Raw genomic sequence first — 19,568 nt, forward strand, 5'->3', positions numbered from 1 at the left:
CCTCACAGCGAGAGGTTGTCCTGTTCGATTCTCGGCTGGGCTTGGGAGTGCCTTCTGTGTGGAGTCTGCATGTCCTCCCCGAGGTTGGGTAGCGTTCGAAAGACATGCGTGAGTAAATGGGCATACCATTGTTGAAAGTTGGGCATCAAGCAGGCACCTTGGCGTTTCGTAAAAATCTACTGCCAATCATTAGCGGACCGGAGTTCCACTGTGGCGACCCCTTACCGGGAAAAGCCAAAAGATAAACAACAACTATTACAATTCTCATCATGCCCCTTAATAACAGACATCTTAGCAAGTTGTGAGGGTGCATTGATAAGGGGAAAAACGGTGGTTAATATCCCCAAAGCAGAGCATCTTAGACAAACGGTTTGGTGGAATCCTGTTTCTCTCAATCTTCTCTTCCACATGTTACATATTATTAACTGGCAAGTCAACTGATTATGGAAAGCATTTTCCAAAAGTATGAAAAAAGCCATAATGAGCTAGGGGTCTCAAATGGAATTACAGCAAAAGGTACTACAGACGTGAATGAGTTAAATACAGCAATAACATTAAGGACCTTAACAAAACTGTTCCTTAAAAATGTGACCTCACACTATGTGCATAACAACTACACTACAGATTTTTGGCAACCATTAGTGGCTAAAGAATGGCTTGAATATGTACTGCTGCAATAAGGCATCCTGATAAATCCTCATTCCCTGCTCCACATTACACAGGTTTCTCCCATCCATAGGTAAGCAGTCTTCAACTTGCATGGTTAATTGTGGGAGAGGGGCCCACCAGCTGCCATGGCCCACTGCAACTTTATAAAGAGTTTGTGCACTGATGACTTAAACCTAATCCCCTTCTAAGTGTTGACATTTTGATGAAAAACTGAGCAATGTGGCATGGTTACTGAGAATGTAGCCACTCAGGTCCAAATCTAACACCACAGTCTTGATCTAGGGAAGAGGAGCAGACTTAGTCTTGTCACTCTTTTTCCACCCCACCAGCTCTACATGGTGTCACATCTGCTCTCAAACGCGGGTCACCTGTGTTGCGGTCAAGGCTTTATCCTTCTATACCAGTTGACTTAGACTGCATCTTGCACAGATGATGAAAAACTCATGGTGCAGAAGCTTTTGTGCTGCAAGAAATGTCAGGAAAATTTATATCACCTTTTCTTTGTGGAATGTATTAATTTTAGACAATTTGTTTATTGATTCTTTAAGTTTTCAAGCAAGCAACATGGCCTAAAGAAGCAAACTGTTTTATCACTATGCTCAAGGAGAACTGATTTGGCGCTGCAACCTAGCTTTATATCCTGTATAAGTAGAACTAACAAATATAATACAAGGCAGCTTTTCTCCATGATTAAACAATGCAAACAACATCCTTATCTGTTTGTAAACAAACAATATGAATAAGATGAAACATACTCATTAGAAGCCAGGTGGCAGTCTGATATATAAAAAGTGTTGTTTTTCTGTTTCTGGGCAGAGATGTTAAGAGCAGTTTATAAAAGGTGTTTTTTTGCTTAGTGGAGTGGTTAAGAACATGATGTGAACCAAATCAATTCAGAAATGTAGATGACTTATCATTGCTGTGCATGTTAAGTGGACAATTTAATCTGTTACTGCCTTTCTGTAAAGGCTACAGCTGAGAACTTGTGCAATATTTGACAATATGGAAGAAATGCATTAGTAAAGCACCGAGTCCAGCAACTAACCTGCACATTCAAACCCATCTCATACTCCTAAGATATCAAACAACACAGTGGTAGGAACTGTAGCAGAAATTATCCTTGCAGTGCATCTTACAGGAAGATAAGTCATCAGTGACATTTTAAGGAAGTTGACAACAGTTATTTGCATACACAAGAAGGCAAAACACGGTTTGTAGTTCATGTTTTAATGATGTGTTACTGCAGAAAAAGCTCACCATAGGGAAGCAATACATTCTAGTCTTGCTGCTTTGAGAAATGCTATTATCTGACAACCAAAAATGAAAAGTAATGGCAAGACAAATATTACAATATTTTACTTTATTCTACATAGTTCCAGCTATAGTTCAGTGCAGTTTTGGAAAGTGGATGTAGATCATCAGATAGTCTTAGATTATAGTTTCTTCTTTTCTTTTTAATTAAAAAGCACTGACAAGCATGTTTTCTCCGATACCTGTTAGTGAAGTTTTTAAAGGACCGCTATGGTCAAAAATGTGAAAAAAAAAGTTTTTTCTTTTCATGAAGATCTGAACAACTCAAAGCTGCCTGCAACATAATAAATAATCATTTATAATTTTATAGAGTACGGTGGTGGTGCTGCGCTAGCGTTGTCGCCTCACAGTAAGACATTGTCCTGTTTGATTCTCAGCTAGAGCGTCTTCTGTGTGGAGACATGCGTGAATGGGCATACCTTCATTGAAGATTGTGCGTCAGGGCTGGCAACTCGGCACGTAAAAATCCACTGCCAATCATTAGCAGAACGGAGTTCCACTGTGGCGACCCCTAACTGGGAAAAGCCGAAAGACACAACAACATAGAGTGCCCCTCACGGGGCCAGACATCCTGATGAAATTTAATTTCCGTGGAAAGCTAAATCTACCCCATATTGAATTGGGAGGGCACAGCTCATGTTACTGTTATTGTTGTTGTTAATTGTTACTGCAATGCAGCTAAAATGTATTGAACATCAATATAAATTCTATCCCTTCATTTTTTTCTGTTACTACTTTCATTTTTGAAAAGCAAAAAGGGATTGGTATGCTACTTAGTTAAAATGTTAAGAATGCTTAGTCTTTTGTACCATTGTTTTAATGTAAGCTACATGTATGTTCGCAAGTATATCACATTCATACTGTTGTGTTGTACGTTCATGTTGTTGTGGATTCAGAGCAGGGATGGGAGAGAGGACACACCACAGCAGGCAGGCTCAGGCAGCAGCAACTATCCTAATCAGCGAGTGGAGGATGAGAAGAGGAGTGTCCGACTTTTTTAACTTTTAACTAGTTAACTTAAACCAAGGCAGCCCAAGAAGCAAGAAAGCAACTACTTAGTTTCTGCAGCAACCAGCAGAGCAGCAGAGTCTGGTCCGTGTCCGCCCAGCGTCTACTCTTGCACACTCATCATGATCAGGAAGGGAAAAGACAGGATGAGAAAATGCATCACCTTCGGCTCCAGCAGCAGGTAAAAAAGAATAATAGTAAAAAAAAAAAAAGATTAATTCAGCTTCAGCATCAACAACATGCTGACCCAAGCCCCAACCATGCCATGCATTTACATGAGCTGACTCAGCTGAGTAATCGAGTGATCGTTAACTTCCGTTAAGGGAAATGTTTTCATTTACAGTCTGTGGAGTGCTTCTGCATATGTAGCCAGGCAGAAATTCGGAATACAAAACAGATCATTGCTGAAAATGTTTTTTTTGTTGTGTCAGTTTTAATTCCAGACAGCACGAAATCTCAGCCCTCACCCTATTAAAGTGCACTAGTGCAGGGTCATCTAAGCTACTCTTATCAAAGATGATCTGCTTACTAGATCCACCAGCTGATCATTTGCAGGCTGTATATTTACTGTTAACTTGTCCATGGCCATTATTCTGCAGTGTGACCCGCTTGGTGGTTTTACCCATGTCCCTGTGTTTCACTTATTCTCCAGACCCTGTCACTGTTAGCTTTGGCTGCCACAGTTTTTATTCTGTGAAAAACGATGTCTTACTTTAGATTGCTCTACAGATAATGTACTAGTGCATGTTTTACACATTTTATTTTTTATTTTGGGTTTTATTGTTTTAATTCAGTAATGTACACTAGCTTTTTATTGCACCATCAAGCTGCCCAGTGGCCTTAGAACTGTGTATGCCCACACTGAATAACCCTCACTGTGGGGCAGGTACACTGTATATTACAAATTTCTTTGATCTTACTTTATTTACTTAGCAGTGGATATTACTCTGATCTCGTTTTTTTAACTAGTGTACTGAAGCAGTTCCACTGTTTTACTGTCCCTAGCGCTTTTGGTTATCTAACATCCTTTCTGTAATAGCTTCACATAGTTCTGATTTTTCTCGGTTCTCTAAAAACTCTGTTACTAGTGGTTTCCATCGCCCCATACTTGGTCTTACTGTGCCCTTTGTCATCTATTCATACCTATAGTGTGAGTCATACCGAGGAAAAATAAAGCATCTCAGGCACCAGGAAGGGGTTTTATTTATTTATTTTTTTTCCATTTTGCTGAGATTGCTAGTTTGTATTCATCGTAACTCAGACTAGTGTTAGTGTCATCTTTACTGATGTACATTGATGATGATCTTTCTCTTGTGTTCTGTCTGCTGATGCTAATAATTTTGCTGTGCATGACTTCCTTTGTTCAGCATTTTGCTTATGCAGCGTGCAACTCCTAGAGGATTGTGGTGTATCCTCCAAGGTTGACTATTGCATTTACTGCTGGCATTTTACTAGCAGTTTAAAGAGACTTTCAGTGATATTACTATTTAGTGCAGAAGCAGTTAATTGTATTTTTATAAAAGAAAAATTGTATTTCAGTTTTGCACAAGTTCAAAGTTTGTAATAAGTTCAAATATTAATATAAATAAAACACTAGTGTGTTTATTTTGTGTTTAATATTTTGAATGTTCTTCAATTTGTGTTTAAAAGTTGGTATCACACAACTTCACTGGAGTGGGTGGGGTTACATAATTATGTATGTAAATTTTATGTTAATCAGCATGCAGAGTTTTGGCCATTTGTACCAGATTTTTTTATGATTCCAGGTTGAGATGTATGCTGCTAAACCTTGGGAGTCCTGAGTACAAAGCCATTCAGGGGATTACAGCAACCTTTACAAATGTTTTTTTCCCCTCATGATTAATTCCACATTCTGTTAAAACATTTTCCAGAAATGGTAAACTGCCAAGATAACACACTTTTAACAAAGACAACTTTTATGAGTTTTCATTTCTTGGCCAGTTTACTCCTCCCACCTTCCTTTCTTTTGTCAGTAAGAGTACCATCATGTCGTTGTATGAGGTTCAGCTAATTAGTTACCTATGCAAAACAATACAGTTAGCCTGGTGTGCCATTAAATGTTCCCTCATGTCTCTCCTTAAAGTAAAACAAATTTGTATAGTAGGCAAAGATCCAACACAAATTAGTTAGAACTGTAACTCTCCTTACTCGCGTCACCTGAAAAGCACTTTCACAGAAAATAATGTCATGAAATACAAGTATCAACTAACAGTATATACAAATCTCACCACTCCTGAAAATGTGCTCAGTACAAATGCTCAATTTGAAAACCATACTTGCTGCTCATATGACTATCTTTATATATAGTAATATTTTAGCAAGATGTCAACTGTGTAATTTCATGCAGAGCTTTACATAAAAAAATGCTTCTATGTGCTTATTCTTGTATACATCACAGGTCTTTCTAGAAATATTGCCTTATTCTGTACATCTTAGTAGATGTCTTCATTACTGAATATTTTAGATGTTAAACAGTGCATTCCTAAAAAGGCACAATGTCTCTACCTGTCTGCATAATTGGTCTGCTCAGTTAATGTTAACAATGTTACAACATGTATTTGCTAAAAACACTTAAACTCATTCAGTCTTTTAAATGTCACCTGTAAAATATGGGGGAGCCTACTACAGGCATCATGTGTTACAGTATGGTCTGTTTTATGTTATTTAATGTTAACTAAGCAACAGTTTGACTTTCATCCATCTCACCTGTTTGAATTCTATTAATAAAACTTTGGGGTGAGTAGTAAACTAATTTTCTCATCTTCAATGTCCCCATCTCTCATCAGTGCTCAGTTTATGTAGTTTTTGTAAGCAAAACACAATGCCCTTTCTTAGTTCTCCATTAACAATCCCCTTCCAAGTCACAGGTGTGTACAACTCACAGACACACACTTACTGTAATAGTTGTATAACCATGGAGCACTGATCACATCTCTGCAGTGTGATGCTCCAATATCTTAGGAGTACAAACACTTGGACAACTGTAAGGTCACATGACCACCAGCAACTGTGGCAGCTGGCACACAACTGTCATCTACCAACAAAGTACTTACAAACTCTAGCACAATGTGCATTTTTCCATAAAGGAATGTTGCATTTGCAAGAGACCAAACAGAGTGCCTCAGCTAAGGCTATCAACATATGACCACGCTGGTAAGCACTGTGCACCCACACATGAATAAGCACACCACAGTAGGGCATATTCTACAACTCCAACACCCACAAGCACGCACAGAAATGCCCCTTTTGCAATATACACCACATGTCACTAAGTACATACACACACACACACTTGCGCGCACATGCACACACACACTTGCGCGCACACACACACACACAGACTCTCGCACACACACACACACACACACACACACACACAGACTCTCACGCGCACACACACAGACTCGCGCGCGCACACGCACACTTTCGCACACACACTCTTGCACACACACACACACAGACTCTCGCACACACACACACACACACACAGACTCTCGCACAGACACACACACAGACGCGTACACACACACCATGTCTGCTAACAGTGATATGGAAAATTTATCACATAAGAGAAAGAAAATATCATTACGTGAAAGTAAAGTAGCATGGGCAAGTACTGCTTTTTTAGAATTTACTTAAAACTCAAGTAACAGCGTCTATCCACATATTTTCATTTAGATGCAAGCGATATTGTGGGAAGAGTTTCTGATGCAGTTGAAAACTGTTCAACACAGCACTAACAACCAGCTTACTACTGTAGGTGTGACCAGTCAGTGTTAGTATACTGGGATTTCTGCTCTTGAAAAGACATGAAGCAGATAGAGTGGTCATCTCCATGTGACTGAGCTTGTAGAAAATCTAAGCTGCAGAAGGTATGCATGTGTGTATATGTGCTTAAGATGCCAGTTTGTGGGCGATTGGACAGAAGGTGTGCAGCGTGGAATGTAAGGTACATGTGCTGCCCTCAGATTAATAGACAACTGTGAGTATAATGTGTGTGTGTGTGTGTGTGTGTGTGTGTGTGTGTGTGTGTGTGTATGCCTCTGTGGGCCACAATATAATGGGAAACCATGGAGCACTAGAGGATTAACATAAGATTGTTGGGCAGATGAACAACACCCAGATGTCAATATACCAGGATTCAATTATGGGTAGTGATGCACTAATCAAAGAGCAGTTGCTTTGGTTCATTCAGATTAGGCATGCAGCATTGCTCTGTAGAGTAGTGACCACTACTTCATGGTTATCTAGTAGTGTGTGCATGTGGGGGGGGGAGCTTAAATGAAGAAAGGACAAATGGTGTAAGTAAACTTACCATAACAGTAAATGCTGCAGTACTGTTAGCTATATGGGGTTGCATCCTTCATACGTATAACAGCCAGTCAACTTCCAAAGTTTAAGTATGCTTTCCACTTGCCCAGACCATTGGAAGATTGAGCAGAGTGGGAAAAACAGTGGTCTGGGCACTAAGCCCTTTACAGCTTGCATGCCAACTGAAAGATGGCACATAGAGCCCTGAAAGAGGACAATGCAAGGAAATATAAAAATAATATTCTCACCCTTGTAACAAAACTAAACAAAAGTAAGGGGAATGGAGGGAGCAGATATTGCAGCAGTGATCATTCAAATGGTAAGTTTTCCTGCACAGCTGCACTATATTCATTATTTCATAAGTGCTACAATAGCCTTAGCTATATGGGTAGAATAGCACACCATACAAGGTTTGGGAGGAAGAAGAATGAGCGTCCAGAAGAACGGTCCTAGCAAAGTCTTTTTAGGACCTGGAAAAGGAATTTGGTTTGTACTGCATTGTAAATACATGTACACAGGACCAAACTGCTGCCTCTAGAATAAGTTTACTCCTTTCCAAAAAAGCCTCTGATGAAGCTAAGGCTGTAGTAGAATGTGCATTGCTCCTGCCTGTAGCTGACTTGTTAATGGTGGGCGCAACAAAAACTGATAAAATGAGATGCTTTGACACAGATTGTCCTTTTTTTTATCTTCATAAGAAATGAAATTTCTGAAGGTTTTGGTCAAAGAAATAATTGTGTTAAAACAGACCTAGTTCTTGATCGGGCACCAACTAGAAAATCTTTTCTACTTATTAATATATGACTTCCTAGATTGCCTCCTTTAATACCTGTTGCACATCCACAGAAAATAAGTGCCTAAAAGGTATTACAACTCCATCATCTTGGCAGCTAGTTGTAGCTGTTTCAGGTCGGGGTGTATCAAACAACCCTTATCTTCAGCAAGTAAGGTCCAATCTATGAGGAATCTTGTAGTGATCACCTCTGGACATTTCCAGAAGGAAGAGCCACTGTTGCTTGGGTCAGGCACACTTCCCCAAAGTACAATGTTTATTGTAACATCTTAGGCATAATCACATTTAAACATTTTACCAAATTGGATACAACATATTTCTAAGGAGACAAGTCACTGAGGACTGGATTACATGAAATCAAATTATCAGATAGTATGAAAATACCAAATTTTAAACAACATTGTAAAAATATTTAAGAGCAGAACTAGCTATGAAGCAAGGAGTACCAAATCCAGCAGGGAAAGTTTATCATTATGAGCTAAAAGTATTCAAAGTTCTACCCTATATCAAAGGATTAACTATTACAAGAGTCCCTTTTTAAAAATGCTTAGTGAAATTTAAAATAAATATTACAAAATCTGACTTGTATTTAACAATTAAGAAACAACAACAAATGATTCAAATATTTAAATGAGTTTCAGCTTCTAAAGAATGTACTATGTAATTCTAAATTTACTTTCAATCAAAAACTTGATGTACTTTTTCAAATATTCTTATGCACTGCTAGACTGTATAATACAAGAGGAAACACTGGATACAAAACAAATGTTAAATAATTTGACTACAGATTCAAAGCAAGCTGTTTTCAGAATAAATTCAAGGAAATTTAAACAAAAAGAATGTGATGATGAAGTATCTGATACGCTAAACATATGGCTTAAAATGGATACGTTTACACAAAATACCCAAGTTTTAGACAATACTGCTTGCAAATAATCACATAGCAAAATGGGATTATATCTAGATGCTGGAATGATCAAACCGGCAATGAAAAACACCTAGACTGGGGGAGATATATTACAGGCTGCAATACCCAAGTGGACTCCTATTCCTAAAGGTATCTTGATTTATGAAGCATTTTCTTCTTGGAACTTCTGTACGGCAAACTTGCTCTAAGTAAACTTTTAGCCTTAAAGAGACTGTCATTACATAAAGTTGTGGGAATTAAAAAGCAAACTGCACTGCTTGTAAACAGAATTGGAATTTTCGATAATACATTGAATTGTAAATTAGTATTTCATAGGACATCACTAGGCTAATGGCCCTAGGGCCCTTACAAGCCCAGCCAAGTTCTGCACTTGTTTCCACAATCAGCACCTATTACCCGCCCAAGAGAGAGATACACAGATAGAACCACCGGGGTGAATTTACTGCTACCCATCCAATCGTCCAGAGTGTGCATGAAGAGAACCAAAGAGATGCTCTGCTTGACATGAATTGTGAGTCTGCTCCATAGGTGCGGTAACCTCTGGGAGGCAAATTTCCAAACATTAAAGACATGAAGTGGGGTATTTATTTTTCTATCTCCCACCAGTTTAACAAAGTCAACCAAAAAGTCCAATCTTTCCACTTTTTTCTTGTGAGGCCATATTTCACAGATATGAAGTTTTATAATCTCATACTGTTGCTGGTCTTCTTCCTGTTTATTTCCATCTCCCACCTCCAGACTCCAGTTCAAGTCCAAGGTACTTCATGATTCTTCTAGTCAACTCCTATGTTTTTTCGGTCTCTCAAGAATTTCCCTTGGAACACTGGAAAAGACTTCAATGGCAACATCTCTCTAGAACTTTATTATCAGAATGGGCAGCAGAGTCCTTTTCTGTTTGATGGCTCGTTTTTTATTGGACAAACTTTTTGCATTTCCTGCTTAACTTGTTCTGCATTAAAAGACTGATCCTACATGGAAAACAATATTCTGAAAACAGCAGAACACAGCAGCTTCAATCTTACACTTACCACAGTTTTGTCAGGATCAACTTTTTCTGTTAGTATAGTTGCATCTTTACTAATAGAGATCATGGCTGCTTTATCCTGGTCAGGTTTGGAGCATAAAACACAACGTGTCCTTTGAATTAATAAATCTGCTGGAGAGTACCAATCCTGTTGCTTATTTGTGCTTTCACTAAATTAATACAGTGTGTTCTTTCAGGTTCCCCCCTGTGTGCTCTGTCCTCTAACTCAACACTTTTTGAAACAGCTCTTCTTGAGCAGTCTCATACTTAGCCAGCCTTTTCATTTTGATCTCAGATTTTTGCAGTTTGTCAATTCATCTGAACAGCTGGTTGAAGCTTCTTCCATTTTTTCCGCCCTTTTGTTATTTGAGTTGACATACTCCTTCAAAGATTTATTTTAATCAGCTACGAGTACATGACTTTTTTCCCCTCTAACTTACAGGAAGACATGTCTTTTATCAAAGCTGGAGCTTGAACTGCTTTTTGCTAAACAGCTGCAGGACTCATCAGTGGTTTCTTTTCACCTTTTCTAGTCATTTTATTTTCAGACCAAGTTTTTTTCTTTGATGGCATCTAGGCACTGTACTTACTAGCCAATAACTGTATTTACTAAAACTGGCAGAGTTACTGGCCCATTATCTCAAAGTTTCACTTTCAGACTGGGAGAACTGAAATTAAGCTGTTAATCAGTGTGCAGCCATAGTGGAAGTCTATCAACAGCTATTCTTCTTCAGCTTTCTCAAAGGCCTCTGCTGAAAATTGGCTTAAGTCAGAGAACAATACCCAAAATACAAACAAACAAACATACAACTGTTGTTTAGCCTCACTTCTTCCCTCATCAAACACCATCATTACTACTTGAGGATCAGTCTTTACCACATTAGTCAGCCTCTTCCTTGTTAAAGAAGATAACTTACCACAGAATTCTTGCCACTTCACTTTAGCATCCCAAACACTGACAAAGGGCGGCACAGTGGTGCAGCGGTTAGCATTGTCACCTCGCAAGAGGTTCTCCAGTTCGATTTTCGGCTGGGGTACCTTCTGTCCGGAGTCTGCATGTCTTCCCTGCATTAGCGTGACTTTCTTCTGGATGCTCCAGTTTCCTCCTACATTCCAAAAGACATGCGTGTGGAGTCTTTCTCCCCAGGCCTCTGCTGAAAATGGGCTTTATCCCAGTCAGACTTTCCAGGTAAACAAATGTTAAATAAAAATAAATAAAAAAGTCTGTTTGCTACAAAGATTCATATCAAACATCTACCAGCTCATTATTCTATTATCCTTCAATTACCAATCACAGCAAAGAATTAAATACTTCCACCCTATCTTTCCATACCTTATTTAACTCTATGTACCACAGGATGCTCATTCTCCAAATGTAGCACTACCTTCCAGGTGGGAATTACTAGTGAATACTGTACTTTCAGGAAACAGACATCAGTTTGATCAGTATTCTATGCAAACGCCATTTTGACTATGCTCATGGGTTTATTTAAACTGACAGGAAACTTGGAATTAAGTATCACGTTTACATCTTCACTATGCAAATCGGATGAGAGAATGAGTATGTCTAAATTTAATAAGTCTTTTTGGTTAATGAATAAGTTTAAAAATAAAAATGCTGACAGAAAGACAGGTCTAAAAGATACTGTCTGATGAATCCTTAATTAACGATGAATACTTGCATCTCTGTATACTAAAGAAATTGCATCTGAAGACATGCTGCTTCATACACTTGTAAGATTTTAATAAATTCTTATAAAATGAATCCTGCAAGCAAAACATCTTTATTCACAAGGTTACATTGTTGTTGTTTTTCTGTAATGTTTGTAGGTCAACTCTCGTCTTTTATTTTTTAGTAATATTTCAATAGCTGTGTATAATAGTAAGTTTGTAAGCAAAGAGAACACCACAGCATTCAGTTGCAAGCAATGTCATATTGCAAGGAGAGAGAGAAGACTCCTATTTTAATTAAACAGATTTACCAAGTCTAAATAAAAGTGATTCTCTGACCTAATATTTTCTTTTTACTGTGTTGTCCTTTTTGCTAACTAGAAATTTAATACAACATTCCCCCCTTTTTATGCAACTTTTTTTTAGTGCTGGACAAAACATTTTATATATTTAGCATACTAAGAATGCAAATATGGCACTTACTCTGAGTAAAACACTGACATACATTTATAGCATGAGAAAAGTATGCAGCACATATACCACAAGACACCAAAATTTTACCAGAGTCACTCACCCGCAAGTTGCTGTAGAATTCATCCAACACCAGACTCATAGAGCGGGTTAAGTTGCTGACGTATGTTGTTTCTTGATTAAGAGCATCCTGGAAAGCCTCAAAATCTTGCATCCATTCCACTGCAAAGCTGTGATCAATAATGTCAGTCTGCAATTGAAGAAAAATGCATCAAAACAGGCAAACAATTTCAAAACATATTGTATAGCTGCCTACCGAGCATCAGACCTTTAAGAAACTGACCATCTTCTGAATGCAGATACAATGTTTTTTTTTTCCTGAGATACTGGTAATGGCATGTACTCAAGTAAAACATGTTTCTATAACTCATTCCTCATGGAATTTATATAAGCATATGTAGACTAAACCCAGGGAGTTCTCCAGACCTAGGTATGAAAAAGGACCATGGGAATCAGTGTCCCACCCTAATTAATAATTAACTACATGAATAAACAGACAGACATTGGGATGGACTGGTTTTCGTATTACTCAAATGTGATTAAAACTTACAAAGGCTCAACATTCATGTTTGTAAATATGTAAGTCATGTAAGGTTTCACCATTTAGAGAAAAAAGACTAGAGTTTAAAAAAATCTGATTTTTATTCTTCTTTAGAAGTTCACCATAATCTGTGTTATTTGCTTTTTTGGAGGAGGACACCTCTCAGATACTACTCTGTTTATTCCACATCATTACAAACCAACTGGGTTATACAGCTCTCTAAAATTCTTTCATGAAGTAAATGCATCTCCTAAGTTTGGTTTCTTCTATCTTAAGGAAGACCCTGCTCATGAATAAAAAGCATTTTCAGACAGGAATTCAGTACTGCCAAAAAAATGAAGTCCCCAGCCTAGGCTGTGTAACAACTGGTAGGAACCACAAGATCTGAACTAACTGTTCCTTTCAACGACAGAAAGCATACCAAAGTATTTATATCAGCTTGCTCCCCAGAAGACCCGCTAAATGACTAGGAAGTCTTGGGATAGATCCTTCTTGTACCCCTTTTCACGAGCTTTCCTAAAATGTAAAAAAAATCCCATTTAATGTGGACAAGCCTTTGTTGGCTAATGCATAAAAGCTTTGCACCACAAGGAAATAGTATTGACTTCCCCACAATCCCCAGTCCTTAACCTCCAGACAATTATGGGTTGCATCTTTTAAGAAAATAAGCAGAGGAGGTATGCAATTATAAACTAAATGTTTATTTACAGGCAATAACACTGCCAAGATACAAGAGTTACAACAAGCCATTGAGGATCATTTTGAAGAATGACTGACATAATGAACTTACTGTGATATTGTCTGTGATAAGTTTGAGGATGCCAGGCTGTAAAACTGACCTGAAGATCAGACTGCATAAACAATGGCTAACTTATATGCTGATGTGTCAGCCATCGTCTCTCTTGTTCCAGGTAACCTCATATCTCTTAGGGAACCCATGCACGCCCCACCTAAGGCTTGATTGGAAATATCTGTGGTTAAGGTCTGATCCTCCTTTACAGTGATAAAGGGCATAGTCAAATCAACTATTATCTGTGCCAACTAGCAATAAACTTTCTATGAATTGGTAGGATAAGGGAATCACAATCTTGAGGTAGTGCTGATGCTGGTACTACACGGTGCAAAGGTAGCAGTGCAGCAGCCACACGTACATGTCATGAAATGTATCATGAGGACTGAAGACGACAAACATCCCAAGGATTTCAGAGTGGTCAGGAATGGAAGGCATGTGTATGGGATATGAAGGCAGTTAGCACTATTATTTTTTACCTCTGGGAGAGTCCTAGTAAATCTTCGAGTTCAGTCTGGACCCCTGGAAATATATGGATTTTGCAGGAGTGATGATGACTTTTTTGTACACTGAAGGAAATCCACAGCCAGATGAAGCCTGAAATAATGCAATTTAGTGCAACTTTAAGCTCATCCAGGGATTCTGCTTTGTTTAGGTAGCTGCCTAAGTATAGGCAAATATAAATGCCCTGTGGTGGGCAAAGATCAGAGTTAAGCATTTCATAAATACACTGGGAGCTGTGAAAAGTCCAAAGGGTAAAACTAGGGGAACTGGAAATCCTCTGACAATGGCATGAACTGAATCCATATTTTCCATTTCTTGCAAATGGTAAAACGTAAATTCTCTGACAATGCCATGAACTGAATCCATATTTTCCATTTCTTGCAAATGGTAAAATGCAGAGTGACTGTAGCAGCCTACTTTACCAAAAGAGAAAGAAAAGACTATAGTCAGCATCTGCAATTGTTTGACCATTAGGAATTTATTCAATCCTGAAAAATCCAGGATCACTTTCCAAGACTCATCCTTGTGCAGTGTACTATGAATACCACTGGTGCATAGGTACAAGGGCAGGAGCTTCAAGTGTAGTATCACCACATGAATCATAGGTTCATAGGTTCATAGGTTCATAGGTTCATACTAGGCTATCTGCCCAAGGGCATTTATAAGCCTAGCCCATAGTTATGTGGCTTTCGCCACCCCTTTAGTTTGAATAAAAACTATGCCTATCATTTTTCTGTGCCTCTGTCAAGCAGTGACACTGAAGTAATCCCTGGGGTATATCTGCGATCTCCCATCCATTGGTCAAGATTCCTCTTGAACAAGGCCAGCGAGGTGCTCTGCCTCACATGTACCGGGATTTTGTTCCACAGCATAGGGAGTCTCTGGGTGATGAATCTGTCCCTCCAGCACGTTCTATTTATAACCGTGTCAAGGTTTAAGTCTCCGCCCTTGTGGTTCTGAGGGATCTAGATTTTTGAGGTGTAGCATATTCATCAAATCTGGGTTTGACATGGCCTTATATGTCAGGCACAGGTCACCTCTGAGCAAGCGGTATGAGGCTGAATAAAGCTGGAGTTCTTTCAGTCGGGCAGCATAAGACATATTTTTGAGACCCTTTATCCTTTTGGTGAGGAACTTTTGGGGCCTTTCAAGCTGCATCAGGTGTCTGGTCAGATACATTCGAACGGGCATTGTACTCAATCATAGGTCTAATGAGTGATGAGTACAGGGGACGATGACCTCCCTTGATCTAGATGTGAATCCCTTCATGATCAGGTGGGCGATATAGAAGGTTTTCCTAACTACTTTAGCAACATGAGTGTCAAGCGAAGACTACTGTCAACTTGGGTCCCCAGATCCCTGATGACTTTTCTGTGCTCAGTGGATTGTCACCTATATGGTAGCTAGGGGTAACCTTGTTTTTCCCGAAGGGTATGACTATGCATTTTTGGCGTTTAACTTCAGGCCATGGCTCTGGCACCAGTTATCCGTTTCTGTGAGGCCCTTCTGGAGGATATCTGTGTCAGATGTGTTTTCGACTATGGCGCCAGTTTGCAGTCATCTGCAAACTTTGTCAGCCATAACCCTCCTGTGTTTGCTTGTACTTCAGAAAAGTAGATGCCGAACAAGAGTGGACCCAGGACTGAGCCCTGTGGGACACCACTTGTGACAGGCTTTGAGTCTGACATGGCTCCAGCAACTCTGACCCTGTGGGTTCTGTCGCTTAGCCAGTTTGCAACCCATCTTGTGATGTATGGGTTTACATTCAAGCTGATGAGTTTTTCGATGATACCTGAGTGGGGTATTGTGTCGAAGGCCTTTGCCAGGTCGAGGTAGGCTGTATGGACTGCCTTTCCCTCATCAATGGCCTTGGTGACTGTCTCGAAAAAGTCAACCAAGTTTAAGAGGCAGGATCTGCCTTTGACAAAGCCAAACTGGGTTGGATCCAAAGTCTGCAAGTTCCCTATGTCTTTATTTATGAGTTCCATTATGATCCTCTCCATGGCTTTGCAGATAAGGCTTGTCAAGCTAATGGGGCGGTAATTTCCAGGGTCTGTGGAGGCACCGCCCTTATGAAGTGGGACCACAGTCGCCGTGCGCCACTCCTTGGGTGCGTATCCTGAGGTGAGGCTAAGATTAAACAGCTGTCCTAACTGTGGGTTTAATTCCTCGTTGAGTTCATGAAGCACACAGCCGGGACACCATCCGGTCCCATGGATGCTGTGTTTTTTGCCTTAGTGAGGGCAGTTCTCACCTGGGTGTTGGAGATGTTTGGGGGGCTACAATCCTCTGGAATAGATATCTCTCCTTTTGGGGGGGGGGAGAAGTTTGCACTGAACCTGTCAGCCAGTATGTTAGCAATATGTGTAGGGTCAGTAATTTTCACATCATTTTGAACTAATTCTGAGCATATCTGGGAGTTTCCTCCTAGGTTTCTAACATAGCTAAAGAAGGCCTTATGATTGTCTTTAGAGTCCTTGGCGATTTTTCTCTCAAAATTTGCCTTGGATGATTTTATGAGAGCTCTTAGTTTTTTACTTATAATGATCAAAGGTGTCTTACCTTTCAAGGATTTTGCTCTATCTTGTAGTAGCTTCCTCCTTTTGTTGTAGAGCTTGTTTATGGCTGGGGTCCACCAGACTGGACGCTTGCCTTTGGTACAGAGAGTCTTAGTTTTGTTTGGGATTGCCTGATCCATGCAGTCCTGTAGGTGCTGGTAGAAGGCATTTGTAAGTGATTCAGCGGTTTGAGTAATGTTTACCACTGGCTCAGGGGCCTTAAAGGAGACCACACTAGTTTTTAGAAGTGTGAAATCGGCTTTTGAGAAGTTTTTCACTGTGGTCTTTTTGTTTCAGGTGGGGCGGGATGAGGACCTCCAGCGAGATTAGTTTATGATCTGATCTCACCAGTGAGGGGTATACTTCGGTGTTGAACATTTTGATCCCATGTTCGTGATGATGAGATCAAGTATGTTTTCACCTCTTGTGGGGATGGTGACTAGTTGTTCCATGGCATTTGAGTTTATGAACTCCAGGAATCTTTGGGTTAGAGTGTTCGGGCTTGAGTAGTGTTCCCAGTCTATATTAGGGTAGTTGAAGTCACCTAGTAGGATGGTGTTTGGAGATACATTTATCCTCCAATGTTTTCAGGAAGGCCATGTGAGGTTCCTGAGTTTGAGAGGGTGGCCTGTAACATGCTACAAATTGCAGAGCAGTCTTGCCTATGGTTAATTGCACCTGGATGGTCTCCGATGCATCGTGCGTTGCCACCAACCTTGAGGTGTGGGTGTCCTTTATGAATATGGACACCCCCTCCTTTCTTGGTGTTGTCTGGATTTTGGGGCGGGCATTATGATATGAGGTGAAACCTGTTAGTGCTGGGGTGCTCTCAGGAGCCTTGAACCAGGTTTCTGTCACAGCACAGACATCGATGTTCTCCATATTGAGAAGGGCCTCGAGTGCGTGCATCTTGAGATTGAGACTTCTGGCATTGAGCAGCATTACCCTTAATTTTTTTCCTTTTTGGTGTTCTAGGGTGGTAGGTTTAGAATTTGAGCCTTGCCTAAAAAGGCACTATGGGGGTGGCAAGAGCCTTTGCCAATATCCGGAAGCCCAGGGGTGACAGGTGCAAGCCGTCCCTTGCGAAGCAGCGTGGCTTGTCCAGCATGTCATCCCAGGCAGACAGACATTGGATCCCCTTTGAATGACACCAGAATTTAAGCCAATTATTAAAGCTGATCATCTTATCACTGTATTGTGGCATCATTCTAGGTGAAGGTAGGATACTGCTCAAGGTCAGGGTCATACCTGCCTGGGCTACATAATCAGAGAGCTCCTCGGCGTCCCTTTTCATGTAGTCCAAGGAGGTCCGTCTCAGGTCGTTGACACCAGCGTGGACAATGACTGAGTCGTACTTGTACCTGCTGTTGAGAGACCTGAGTGCTTGCGTTATGTGGCGGATTCTAGCGCCCGACAGGCAGCTTACTGTGACCTTCTCCTTACTCAGTCTGGTGAGCGGGACGTCAGTGTGCCTGACTATGGAATCACCAATGACAAGTGTGTCTGGCATTTTGTTTGGCCTTAAGGGCTGTGACTGTTTGACACTCTGACTGTGTGGTCTATGTGTTGCATGTGTTGGGTCGTGAGGTGGTAGTTGTTTGGGTGTCTGCTTTGGCGGCCTCTGCTGTTTTGGTAAATTTTTGACCAGAGCCTCCGAGTATGTCTTTGTGTGAGTATGTGTATGATTTGAAGTTGTGATGGTACCATGTGTGACTGGGTATGTATTGTGTGTGGTTGCCTTCTCCTCCTGTCTGGTCTTGCCAGTCCTATGTTGAGAGAGCTCAGCCTCCAGTTTGGCCGTATAGTTGCATCTCTCGCATGTATTTGTGTTTTGTGGGAGAAGGAGAGGATTGTCTGTGTACATGAGGCAATTGTAACATTGCCTCAATATTCCCAGGTTCACCAGTTGAGCTGGAGAGGACACTAGCAACTGATCCTCGACATACTAGAAGTAGTAGATAAAGAACTTTCAAAGGACTCCGGGAAGTGGGTTTTGGGCTGGTGGGGTACTATCTATAATAAGAGTGCTTTATCAAGGTGCAAGTACTGTAGGAGTAAGTGCTAGGCTTTACAGATAGAGAATAGTCTACTTGGGAATCAAGTAGAGATGAACTTTTCAGTTATAGGATATGCTGGTTAGATCAGCAGTACAGTTTAGCGTGTTTTATAGCAGGGGGCTGAAGGAAGCTAGGAATTGGCCCAAAACGACCAATGGACTACTAGTTTCTGGCTGAAACTTCACCAAATCGGACAAAAAGGCTGCTCAGTGCTTCCCACTCCCACTGGTAAGCAAAGAAACTTCCCTCCTTCCTAATAAGGCAATGGATCAGTAACAGGAACTAAAAACAAAGCCCAGGGATCAGCAACTCTGAAACTGGACTACTCTAGTTCAGTAAAGTGGGAAAATAAGAGATTTTTTTGTTTTATTACAGAGATAAGGAAAAAAACAGACAGTAAATGCTACAAATGCTGTAAATCGGCTAGCGCACTTTAGTGTGTAGCCTACAGAAACAATTTGCTACAATTAGTAACTTAAAGTGCAATAAACAGTGTAAAATGCAGAAATCACTTAAAGTAGCAGTAAAACAGGCGAAATGCAGTCACTAGCTTAATAACAGTGGGAAAGCCACAAAAAATACTTATATCTGGTAGAAAGTCACTCTTTTAGCTCTCTGCTGCTTGGATCACTCTGCAGGCCACCACGAGGATCTGTGCAGAGTTGGTACAAGCTGGAAAACACGTGTTTAGCGTGTTTTATAGCAGGGGGCTGAAAGGAGCTAGGAATTGGCCCAAAACAACCAATAGACTACTAGTTTCTGGCTGAAACTTCACCAATTCGGACAAAAGGCTGCTCAGTGCTTCCCACTCCCACTGGTAAGCAAAGAAACTTCCCTCCTTCCTAATAAGG

At 40.3% G+C, this 19,568-nt stretch overlaps 1 protein-coding gene across 1 annotated transcript in view; it reads right to left on the reverse strand.

The window, feature by feature from the left end:
* GPN1 (GPN-loop GTPase 1) overlaps window positions 1-19,568 on the reverse strand; it is a 423,847-nt gene that overhangs the window by 146,845 nt on the left and 257,434 nt on the right. The window contains exon 9 of the mRNA XM_044062376.1: window positions 12,311-12,457. Coding sequence (XP_043918311.1) covers window positions 12,311-12,457 — 147 coding nt within the window. The remainder of the gene's footprint in view (window positions 1-12,310; window positions 12,458-19,568) is intronic.

The sequence above is a fragment of the Protopterus annectens genome, chromosome 2.part1, assembly GCF_019279795.1.
Source record: "Protopterus annectens isolate FY-2018-M chromosome 2.part1, PAN1.0, whole genome shotgun sequence".
Lineage (NCBI taxonomy): Eukaryota > Metazoa > Chordata > Ceratodontiformes > Protopteridae > Protopterus > Protopterus annectens.